General features: G+C 37.0%; 2 protein-coding genes across 3 annotated transcripts in view; one reads left to right on the plus strand and one right to left on the minus strand.

The window, feature by feature from the left end:
- Positions 1 to 13,044, minus strand: part of rho-5 (rhomboid-5) — a 54,605-nt gene that overhangs the window by 11,210 nt on the left and 30,351 nt on the right. For both annotated transcript variants that reach the window (XM_074171326.1, XM_074171327.1), the window contains exons 5-6: positions 7,029 to 7,526; positions 228 to 477 (exon numbers count right to left, since the gene is read on the minus strand). In XM_074171326.1, coding sequence (XP_074027427.1) covers positions 228 to 477; positions 7,029 to 7,526 — 748 coding nt within the window. The remainder of the gene's footprint in view (positions 1 to 227; positions 478 to 7,028; positions 7,527 to 13,044) is intronic.
- LOC111510368 (SUN domain-containing protein 2) overlaps positions 11,940 to 13,044 on the plus strand; it is a 68,703-nt gene continuing 67,598 nt past the window's right edge. The window contains exon 1 of the mRNA XM_074171335.1: positions 11,940 to 12,046. The gene's annotated coding sequence lies outside the window, so the exon portion shown is untranslated. The remainder of the gene's footprint in view (positions 12,047 to 13,044) is intronic.

A 13,044-nucleotide genomic window follows, 5' to 3' on the forward strand; every position in this document is an offset into this window, starting at 1 on the left:
AAAGTGAGAGCCTAATAACAACTAAATAAATACCGGTAAGTACATATTGAAGTAGTGAAATGACTAGTTGACAAGTGGACATAGTTCGAGTAAGACATTTATATCGCTTGAAGATCCAGTCTCTCACGCTGCCAAACCGTTTCGCCCCATGAGAAAAGGACCTAACTTGTTTTACTATTGTTCCCTTGCACTAATTTGTCGGATCAATATTGAGAAATAAATCTTACCGTCACAACGTAAGACAGACCATCCCAAGTCATCCTTGCCACAGAATCTTTTCTTCTAACTGTAACTTCCTTATTATAGGATTCCGGAATTGAGTCAGTCATATCACTTGGCCCAGGTAGAACATCAGGCCTTTCGGTCGTTAGATGGCCCGATATTTGATTGGCTGGCTGCACTTCAGACATAGGTCTCCGATGTGAGTAACGACTGATTGTTGGACTACAGTATTCTTCCTTCAAAGGACCCATTGTCCTGAAATGAGAGAAATAATGTACTCACAAGCGACGTTTTAAACATGAAAAGAATATCATTTATTTATTTATTCTAACAGACCACATAGGTCTAATTACAAGGATAACCTTATTACTTGCAATATAATATACTAAAAAGAAAAAAAACGTAAGTCAACATAAGCCAAGCCTAGGGACTCTTGTCTGCCTCTTTTTGTCTCTAACAGAATCCTAACTGTGGTCTCCTTATTTATTTTTGAGACAATCTGCCTTCTCTTTGAAAATAGGAACTTTTTTAACAACTTGGACGAGCCAATGTATCAAACCAGGCAAAGATTCAGCTTTAAATTACCGCTTCCTTCTTCGACCCTAGTTAAAGATTCCATTATTCACAACGGTCTCAAAATGTTCAATCACCTTCCTCAAGCTATAAGAACCATAAATGACCTTAGCGCTCTTAAGAAAGAATTGAAAAACTTGCTTTTTGTGAGACCTTATTATAGCTTAGCAGAATTCTACAATGATAATTTTAATTGAGTATGACTATTTGTAATATCTGCGGAAATAAATACAGTGTGCCCATTTTTAATGGAAACACCCCCCTAAAATTTGAAGTTGTAAATCGATTTTAATAATTTTTTTTTAATGTCAAGTACTAAAAGGTCTACCTTGGGACAAAATTTGAAATGTTTATTAAAGTTTCAGGGCATACTACGATATTTTTTCTTAGTCGAAAATCGATTTTAATAATTTTTTTTCAAATGTCAAGTACTAAAAGGTCTACCTTAGGACAAAATTTAAAATGTTTATTAAAGTTTCAGGGCATACTACAATATTTTTTCTTAGTCGAAAATCGGGATTCAGAGTGCCTCTAAATAGGTGTGACCAAAATTTCATGAAAAAATATTCATTATTAACAAAGTTATGACAACTCAAAAATTCGAAAACTTACACAGCTAACAGTCACAATATATAATTTTATTAATGATTTCAACAATAAAGTGCTGTCAAATGAAAAAAAAAACAAATAGCATAAATATTTTTAATGAAAATAACGGAATTACATTAACACAATTCAACTAACAAGAAGCAAAAAATTTTAATAAACGTAACTAATAACTAATTATTGAAATGTTTCGATTCAGTGGAACAATTAATTCTAACTCATATTCTAGTAGCCTCTACTAATCCACCACGTATTTCGATACATGTGTCGTAGCGCTTACGAATTTTTCTGATTACGTTCCCTAGTTCTTGAGGGCTAATATCTGCACATACCTGTCGAATTCTTGCACAAAGTTCATTTCTATCTCTCAAGCGGTTTTTGTAAACCTTTTGTGTGAGAAGTCCCCAGAGAAAAAAGTCCAAAAAAAAAATCGCTAATAAAAAATCCCGATTTTCGAACAAGAAAAAATATCGTAGTATGCCCTGAAACTTTAGTAAACATTTCAAATTTTGTCCCAAGGTAGACATTTTAGTACTTGACATTTAAAAAAAAAATATTAAAATCGGTTTACAACTTCAAATTTTAGGGGGGTGTTTCCATTAAAAAAGGGCCACACTGTATGTATATGTGTATAGCTGTCTGTTTAAAATCTGTTTGAAATATGTTTTTCCGTTAACCAGCTGTCGCACCCCTACGAACGATAACCCTCAGAAGTTGAAACTTGTGCGAGCTAAGGATTAACGAGGTCTTACCTTTTAACGTGTGATTCCTAACACGGGTTGGACGATAGCAAGTGAAGATCGATCGTTCAGACTAGGGCTTGAACCACCGACCAACACGGCAGTCAATTCGAGTGAGTGAACAAAGCACCCACGCCGAACCGCTTGGCTACCGACCGACCGATGTGTACACATGTATCATCTAGTTCTTCAATTCTGGGAATAATAAATTGACTGAATTACCAATCTCAATGTATATATGTACAATTTTGTCTCTGAATATATTAAAAATAAAAAACAATTTTGATGTGAATTCTGAATTATACTTACTAACCATACTTTATATATGTTAAATTTATTGCTAATATTTATTATGTGAAATGTGTTTTATAAGTTTTATACTTTAATATACATAATATACTAACCACACTTTGAACATTGTAGAGTTTTCCACTAATAGCTATCATGTTAATCTCACTTAGTCGAGAAACCGCACATAATAACTTAAGGATAAGTGAATAAAATCAACATTAATCCCTACGGACAAGATTATCTTTTGTAGGGTTCTTGTTTATTTCTTGTAATTTCTTTATTCTTTGTAAATTTCCAATGTAAACATTGCTTTTCATGAAATAAATTGATTGATTGATTGATTGATTGATTTTATTGATTTGATTCAGTTTAGTTTAAATTGATTTACTTCATTTTATTCATCATGTTCTTATATCTTGAATGTTTGTATTAAGTTATTGTTATTTACATGTCCCTTTTCAGTTCATGTTATCACTTACTTTTAGTGATTTTACTTTCGTGATACTTTTGTGATTTCATTTATATGTTACTTATATTTCGCACAATGCTTTGTCAATAAGAATTCATTCTTCAGACAATAAAGTATATTTTGAATTGAATTTTGGTTCAAGCTTTTCACGGAAAGTCGAGAAGATGTGAATGACGATGATCGCCATGGACGCTCCAGCTTTCTTCCTTTCTTTGGAAGATTCCCACATTTTTTTTTCTATAAAGATGGAGTAGGGAAAAGCCAAAAACTTTTTTTCCCAAAAATTAATCTCTCCTGAAAATATACCATTTCAATTCAAATGAAGAAAATTATTATGGAGAATCGTCTAATTACTATTAGAGAAGTTGCTGAGGATGTCGGCATATCGGTTGGCTCTTGCCATGCAATTCTCTCGGAAATTTAGGGCATGATGTACGCGGCGGCGAAGTTGGTTCCGAAATTGCTGAATGTTGACCAAAAAAAACCGTCGCATGAGCATCGCTCAGGAATTGTTGAATGTCGGCGATCCACATTTGCTTAAAGGGTCATATCTGGTGACGATTCATGGGTATGAGGTTATGACATCAAAACCAAAGTCCAATCGTCCTAATACCAGAGAGCCCAATCCCCCCCCCCATGCCCCCTCCCGGGTTGTGTGCCCAGGTCGCAAGCTCCCTCCTTACGGAATCATTTCTGCAGGTTTGGACCTGGCGACCCTTTCCTTCCACCCCCGTTTCGCAAGCTCCCTCCTTACGGAATCATTTCTGCAGGTTTGGACCTGGCGACCCTTTCCTTCCACCCCCGTTTCTTAAGTAAACGGTCCTCAATCCAGCTGCTAGGCACTTCAGCAAGATTGAAATCTAACCTCTTTTGGGTTGGAAACCAGCCTTTAGGTGCTTTTATTTCCCATCAGTACCACACCTTCATCGGCCATGGAGATCCTTCTTCTAGATCTATCTTCTCTCCACATTTTTCTGGAGAGAGAGGCTAGATGGACTGCATACAGACTTGTGCACATTGCCAATTGCACAAATCAATTTAATGCAGAGTGCAACAGACTTTTGGTTGACACTGGAAGTCACAGCATTCTGGAAATGACCTCTGACTTTATGCCTCCAACTGTCAACTACGACCTGCCTTATAAAGTACTGTTCCCGAGTAGAGAGGACTGGATCCTCCGGGAGAAGGAAATATTAAGAGCAGATAGTTGTTGGTTCACAGATGGACCAAAAACACCTTCCGGTTCTGGTGCAGGAACTTATGCGACTGTATTTCAAGCGGAAATTTACGCTATTGAATTGTGTGCGGAGAGATTGGATAAATCCAACCTCACACACAAGTCAATAAAAATATTCTCGGACAGTCAGGCGGCGTTGGTAGCTCTTGGCTCCTACCGAGCAACGTCTAAATTGGCAACAAATTGCCAAAAACGACTCTCCTCGATAGGAAGACTCTACAGATTGTCTCTGGTCTGGATTCCTGGCCTGGAAGGCATTGAAGCTGCTGACTCCCTTGCAAAGAAGGGTCCTGCAAGCAGCTTTATCAGACCAGAACCTGTCATTGGCATAACTTAAGGCTTTGTCAAGCAAACATTGAACACCTGGATGACAAGAAGATTCATGGACTTCTGGCAGAATCTTCCAGGATTGACTCACTCCAAGGCGTTTATTCACCCTTCGAAGCTTGATACCAAACAGTTGTTGGACTACAGTAGGGATGAATTACGATGTATAGCAGGCCTTCTTACAGGTCTCTGTCATTTGAATCATCATATGCACAGACTTGGACTGTCGGAAGACAATGTGGGTCGCTTCTGTTTGGAAAATGATGAAACAGCAGAGCATATACTTTATGCCTGCCCCGCTGGGGACCGAATCAGGTTCTTAGAGTTCGGCAGAGCCGTATTCTTACCATCTGACCTGAAAGACCACTTACCAAACAAACTAATCGGCTTCGTCCAGAAGCTGGGTTTATTTGGCCGAGTGTGAATAGATGTGAGCCACAATAAACCCTTGGGGGTTGCGGTGGAGGGTCGAATAGATCCACTCACTTTAGACCTAACCTAACCCAATGGAAGAGCCCAGGAGAGCTAATTCCAAAAAAAGCACGCCAAGTTCGGTCAAATATCAAGGTTCAATGGGGAGTATCATCTTGAAGTTATGCGCTGCTTGCGAGAAGCAATACGAAGAAAATGTTCGGTGTTTTGGTTGGTTTCCGGGTTTTGCCATGGTCTTCTTTGGTTATAATCTCCAAACGTTTCAACTGCAACTGTGGCAGTCATCTTCAGTGGCGTGGTCGAAGTACTCTTCTTGGAGTGTCAACTCTAACTGAAGCTCTCATTTCTGCCGTGTCATTTATAGTGCTGATTTTTCGCGCGCTTTCACCAATGGAGGGTTCGCGCATACTTCCCGCGCGATTTGGATGACTTGACTTCGTTTTGGCGCTTTGCAATGCTGGGTGCCATTCGTCATTGCTTGTTCGTAATTGTCTGGCCAAAAACAACACCGTAATCATGGGCCGCCATATTGACCAGATTTGGCCCTCTAAGACTTTTTCTCTTCATAGGATTGAAGGGACCCGTCTTATTTTTTCAACAGACAGGGTATACAAATAGGATATATTTGGAAATTACATGTTGAACTATTTTTTTTGAAGGCATGTAAAATTTTAATGATTGTGAATAGTGATGAAATATTTTATAAGAAATATTACTTCATCTGATGAAGATCGATGGGAACCAAGCAAAAGAATCTTCATGTCAAATAAGAATAAGCATCCTTCATTAGTTCGGACTTCCGTTGTCTAATGTGATATAAATTGATTTGAAATCCGTGAAAGAATCTGTAAAAAATTAAAAAGATTCGCTGAAAAATAACAATTTTATTAAGGAAAAAACTGAATTAACAATGAAATAACATACAAGCAACAAACAAAAAAAAATTAACTATTAACACGAGCTGAAAATAAAAAAAAAATAATAACAAGAAATGAAAACTAAAAATTGAAAGATTCCAAACAAAGTTACTTCACGAAGTTTCGATTGTTAGTAACCACAATCGTCTTCGGGTGATAACTGGATAACTGGTCATTCGAGTGCTTTCATCTATCCCCTCTTACCTCTCTCCGCTTCACTGGTTTTAGCGAGAGCTGACCGTTTGGCGGAAGTTGATCGTGTTCCGCTTGATTAGAGGTTTCCATATGTTACGTATCTCTACGCTAGCTTGTCTCAACGCGTTGTTGAACAGCATATATGCGGCTTCTTTGAATTTTCTCCTAAACCAGTGTTCCTCCTTGTGGATGATTTCAGCTTGAGCCCACTTGATGTTATGTTGATGAGTCCAAACATGCTCTGCTATTCCGGATTTGCTGGTTTCTCTTCGCTGTGTGTGTTTCTTGTGCTCGGCAATGCGAACTTTCACTGGTCTCTTAGTTTCACCGATGTATGGTTCTCCGCACTCGCAGGGCATCCGGTAAATGCAATTCTTGGAATCGCAGTCCTCGTTTGGTGGCCTGGTTTTCGTGAGGCTGCTACGGATAGTGTTCCCAGATCTGAAGCAGGTTCTGATGTTATACTTGGACCCAATCCTTCTTATCCTTTCCGACAATCCTCTGATGTAGGGAAGTACAAGTACTGGTTGTGGCGGCTTCTCTTTCTTGTGGAGCTCTTGCTGTCTTCTAGCTAAAGCTTCCTATATGAAATTGTTATTTTTCAGCTAATCTTTTTAATTTTTTACAGATTCTTTCACGGATTTCAAATTAATTTATATCATACTAGTACTATGTTGCTGTATCCCTGCTGTTCCAATGTTTTGACAGAATCAAAATCAACGAACTTAGGCGTGCGCAGCGTTATAGAACAGTGCTTTCAAAAAATTGTTCTACAGCGCCATCTAGTGGTGAGTTACAGAAAAATGGATAGCCTAAAAACCTGTCTCTCTCCACTCAACGCATTTCATATCAGTTACGATCTAACTGTGTAAGGAAAGAGACAGTCAGCAACAAATTATTAGTTTTACACCAATTCATTAGATTAGTAGATATAGTAGTTATTTCAAAGGCGTCATTTTCGATGAAAAACGAATTTGAATAATCAAATGTCAATGTTAAAATTGGTCTGATTTCCTTACCTGCACGCCATTCGTTTTCTTCTGTCTAACCATCGCAGTTGCTGTTGATTTTCGTTTTCCTCGTCAACACCGAAGAAATTGGCAGTTTCTTTTCGTATATAGTTTTTGATTATTTCTTTCCTGCTCATCGATCTGTTCAAAGGTGGTCTTTCCCTATTCGGTATTCTTTCACTTTGAGAATATGCAACAGGCCTTTGTATTTGCGGCCTATTCCTTTCCACAGGAGACGAAACAGGAAGCGAAACTGCTCTTTGATGGCTTGGAGTTTTGACGACATGAGGAGGGGTTGTTTCGGGTATTTTTGTTGTACTTTCAGCGGCATAACCACAATTTTCTGATTTTGGAAGTACATGATCCAGCGGTGCAACGGGCGTTATGGGTCGTTGCGAAAGTTGTTTCTGGGATGGAGATGGCTGAGTTGGTTCTTGAGATTTAGTTGGGAGGGGTTGTTGTTGAAGTTGCTGTAAAGGCGAATAGGTTACTTGTGGGGCCCCTCTCCTGAAACAACAAATGAGACAATTAAGAAATAAATAAAAAGTTTAAGGTGTTGTGTGCCCTAGAAATAAATCGATTATTTTATTGGTGAATAGACACATATAAACTTCCATCTCTGAATAATTTGGCAGAGGACAAAGAACGGTTATAATGAGTGATTTTTTTGCTGGTATCTTTTTGGCAACACTGTTTTTGACTGATCACGCGTGAATCGTGTCATTGTCAAACTTATTCAGTTTGGTCTATAATTCAACCATGAATCGACTTACGAATGAACAACGCTTACAAATTATTGAATTTTATTATCAAAATTCATGCTCGGTGAAGAAAGTGCATCGTGCACTTCTTCCAATTTATGGGCAGTTTTGTCGGGCCTGCTGAGGGAGCTATTCGGAAGCTTGTGACTGAATTTCGAACCCAGTTTACATTATTGGACATTAAACCACCAACACGCATATGTAGAGTGAGGACCGAAGAAAATATTGCGGCTGTATCCGTCAGTGTTCGTGATGACCGTGAAATGTCGATTCGCCGGCGTTCGCAGCAATTGGGCTCTGTTACTCCACTACGTGGAAAAATTTTGCTAAAGGATTTGGGTGTAAAACCTTACAAGATACAGCTGGTGCAAGAATTGAATGGTGAATGGGCGCTGGCAAAGTTGGATGAAGATCCACATTTTTTACGAAAAATTGTGTTCAGCGACGACGTTCATTTCTGGTTGAATGGATACGTTAACAAGCAAAATTGCCGCATCTGGATTGAAGACCAGCCACAAGCATTGCAAGAGCTACCGATGCATCCCGAAAAAGTCACTGTTTGGTGTGGATTATGGGTCGGTGGCATCATCGGGCCGTACTTCTTCAAAGACGACAATGGCCGGAACGTTACTGTGAATGGTGAGCGCTACCGTGTGATGATTGACGACTTTTTGTTGCCCAAAATGGAAGAATTGGACATGCCTGACATGTGGTTTCAACAAGAGTGTCACATGCCACACGGCACGCGAAACAATGGCCCAATTAAGAGCCGCCTTCGGTGAACAGTTTATCTCACGTTTGGGGCCCGTCAATTGGCCGCCTAGATCGTGTGATTTAACGCCTTTGGATTATTTCTTGTGGGGTCATGTTAAGGCTCATGTCTACAGGGGTGAACCAGCAACGACTGACGCTCTGGAAGCCAATATTGAAGCATTTATACGTGAAATACTGGTCGATATGTTAGAGAGAGTGTGCCAAAATTGGACCTTGCGCATGGGCCATCTAAATCGGAGCCGCGGACATTTGCATGAAATCATCTTCAAACATTAAATTATATTTATTTATTTATTTATTCAGAAAATACATCCAACAGGTCATGAGACCAATTACAGGAGTACATGATACAAAATGAAAAGCTTATATTAGTCCTGAAAAACAAAAATCAAACATAAAACGTAATCTATATTAGCATTACATACCATGTAACATATCAGTTCTGTAGTGCATTATATATTGCTTTTCTAAACTGAGATAATGGTAAGAAGAATATATCTGTTTTGTAGACTATTGTAGCTTCTACACATAGATGTCAACGGACAGTGAAAGTAGTGTTGTTAGTTAGGTACGTCGATGTAAAAAGTCATATGTGACCTGGAAGTTATACGAGGAACGTTAAAATTCAATGATGAAAGTAAAGTACAAGAGTCGATTTGATTACGTATGATTTTGTATATAAAAATCAAGTCGTTAATTTGGCGGCGTTTTTTAAGTGATGTATAGTTGAACTCTTCCAAGAGTAAATCGTAGGTGTACTCTCTTATGGGGTGAGAACCATGTTTTTTAAAATGAAAAAATTTCAGAAACTTTTTCTGTACAGCTTCAATACAATATATATATATATATATTTTCCCTGACAAGGATTCCATATGGAGCTACAATATTCCAGTTTGCTTCTGACCAATGACTAATATATAGTGCTAATTGCCTCTAATGATGAGAACTCTTTGCTATTACGCATAACAAATCCTAGCATTTTCATTGCACGTGATGTTATTTCTTCGATATGTGACGAGAACGTTAGTTTTTCATCAAAGATAATACCCAGATCTCTCGATTCGGTAATTCTTGCTGACGTTATATTATCTAATTTGTATTTATATATTTGTACTGAGGATTTTCTTGCAAAAGTTATAATTTTACATTTGCCTATGTTTAATGATAGTTCATTTTTCTGACACCAATCATGTAACTCAGTACTATCGTTTTGTAATGATATACAATCAGAGTAGTCTTTAATCTCCCTGAAAATCTTCATATCATCAGCAAAAAGTAGTTTTTCAGAGTTGATATTATCAGAAATGTCATTAACAAACAGAAGAAATAATAGTGGACCCAAGTTTGAACCTTGAGGAACCCCGGAAGTTGCTTTAAATATAAACGATTTAATTCCTTCGTATTCCACAAATAATTGTCTATCTCTAAGATATGATTTCAGCAGATATTGAAGGCTCCTCGAAATGCCAAAGCTTGATAATTTCATGAGCAACTGATGATGTGAAACCCGATCAAATGCTTTGCTGAAGTCCGTATACACCACATCAACTTGTTGACGTTGGTCCAGTTTGTCAGAAACAAATTGTGTAAAAATACAAAGATTTGATGCAGTGCCACGACACTTCACAAAACCATGTTGAAATTCGAAAATTGTGTTTTTACGTGCTTATAAATGAGGTCCGATAAAATTATTTCAACTAATTTCGAGTACACTGATATTATATTAATCGGTCTATAATTTACTATTTCCGAATTCTTGCCGGTTTTAAAGATAGGGTATACCCTCGACAGCTTCCATATATTCGGAAAGTAACAATTTTTCAGCATGAGGTTGTAAATGATACAAAGAGGCTTCGCAAAAAGAGCAATAATATGATTCTTAACAAGTTTGACTGGAATGCCATCTGGGCCAACTGTCAATTTATTTTTCAACTTATTGGAAGCCGAGATGATGTCATTTTCCGAGATTTCACTAAGATGTAAGTAATCATCGGTGTTGAGATATTCTCCATTACTCCAGTTTGAATTTTTTTAGATTATTATTAGAAATATACACACTTTGAAACTTCGTTGCAATTGTATTAACTATAGCGTTAGGTGATGACAATATTTGATCATTAAAATGCATATGTCCTGGAATTTGAGATTTATCATTCTTTGAGTTCACATAGCTCCAAAAACTGGAGGGATTTTTTTTAGGTTTTGTTCGGAGTTCGCAATGAAACGTTTATATGAAATATCTATATCGCGTTTAACTGAATGCCTCATCTCTCTGAACGTTTCACGATAAAAAAGTAGTTTATGATGCCTATACATTTTCAGGTAGTGATTCGTAAACTTTCAGTTTACGAATCAGATCTTTTGAATACCAGGTAGGGTACTTGCGGGGGCAGCATTTTTTCATGTGTACACAGTATTTTATTATATTTTGTATGACTTCGTTAAACCGTTCGCATGTTTGATCGACGCCATTCAGGTTGCTGAAGTTTTGATTCCAATCAACTCCTCCGAGTAATCTGCAAAGTTTTTCAGTATTGGTATTTCTGAAGTTATACCGGTTAATGGAAGAAAAAAATTTTTTTCGTGTTGGCCCTGGTGAAGTTTGTCCTGGATGATGGCGATCAATCGGAACTAGTGGGTCGTCATCAGTAAGTACTTTGCAATTGTTTTCGTTACTAGCAATTATCAAATCGAGAAGTCTGTCATTATAATTTTTAACTCTATTAATTTGATACATATCGCAGAAGCTCAGAAAGTTATTGAAACGTAATATCGAATTGGTTTGAACTTTTTTATCATAATGATCTTGAAGTTCTGGAATATTGAAGTCACCTAAAATTATTGTATTGCTAAGGTCGTGAATGTTCTCTAGGCATTCGAAAAATTCATCATATTCATCAACAGATGTGTATGGAGGAATATATACAAGTATTATGATTTTTGGATCATGATTACTGCCCCATATCTTTACTGAAAAACATCTATTTTATTAACATGACAAGTCAATTCAAGGCGTTCGGATTGGTATTTGTTGCTATCGACTGCCAATAAAACACCACCTCCACGAGCTCCTGTGTTTCTATCTTTACGATAAACTGTATAATTATGCGGGAATAGTTCGCTGTTGAAAAGATCTGCATGTAACCAACTCTCTGAAATAGCAACAACACTATGACAACTTGCTAGTACATTTCTATAAAATAAGTGAGTTTTGGTATTTAGACCCCTACAATTTTGATAGCAAATAGTTAATGTGTTAATTGCATCACTCTCTAATAATCTATTGGATGGAATTACAAGTTTTTTACTACTATAGTCGGATGCCCATTTTCATATTTTATTACCAAGTTGTTTTCACCATTGTCTTTTCGCAGTGTTAACTCATTATGTAGTGTTAAATAATATTCACGTTGTTTCACTGTTTGGTCAGTTCTCAGGTATACGTTCTTGAACTTCTCAGTACTTTGAATTCTTCTTTTGTTCCTGATCAGAGTAAGTACATCTTGTTTATTTTGCAATGATACTTTGATTGGTCTGGAGTTCCCCTCAAATTTTTTACCGAGTCTCGTAATTGTAGCAGTATTGATGTTGGAATCCGGGATAATTGATGTAATTAACTCTTTAATGGGCAAGGCTGGCTCAACAATATCTTCAGGAATACCAAATATGAGTATGTTATTCTCTCTACGTTTGATTTCATTGATCTCATCCGTTATTTGAATTGCATCTATGGGATTCCGAGAAGTGTCCAATACTTTTTTTTGAGCACTTCAATTTTATCATTTAAGTTTTTTATCTCTTCTTTGTGACTGGCCTTCATAAACTCTATTTCCGTTTTTATATGACCAACACTTTTTTGTAGCAGACCCATTTTTCGCCTAAAATATTTAATATCCCAGAAGAAACGGAATCTACCAACTTTTTTATAAATGTTTGATCCTCGCATATTTGCTTAATCATCACTTCGTCAGCTTGTTTCACCTCACTCATTTGTTCACGTGTATTATCATCCTATCCTATGAAATAATCGATATCCTTTCGATAGTCTGGAGATGATGATCATACAATGTTCTGAAAATATTCACTTTTTCAAGATTGTATCTAGCACAGAACAGCGGAGCAATTTCACATACGTTTTTACTCTATCACGACTATATCACGACACGATCGTTCTATCGATTTCAATAAAAATTTCGTCAATTTTTTCAAATTTTTTGTGTTGTTATGAAACTCAAATCCTATAACTCTTAAAAAAATCACCCGTTATAAGGTGATCCTTGACGCAGGCTACTGAGAAAAGTACAGACACAGGGAACCTTAGAAGAAGTAAATGATAACAATCTATTATCTAAATCTAAACTGAAATTATAAAGAGAAAATATTAGTTTGTTCCTAATGAATAATTCAAAAACTGCTTGATCGATTTTAAAAATTATTTCACTCATAAAGCTACGGTATCAGCGAGTAACACGAGCTGTATTTAATTTTAT

Source organism: Leptinotarsa decemlineata, unplaced genomic scaffold (assembly GCF_025532065.1).
Source record: "Leptinotarsa decemlineata unplaced genomic scaffold, Ldec_3_MD MMD2_tig00000010_RagTag_RagTag, whole genome shotgun sequence".
NCBI classification, from domain to species: Eukaryota; Metazoa; Arthropoda; class Insecta; order Coleoptera; family Chrysomelidae; genus Leptinotarsa; species Leptinotarsa decemlineata.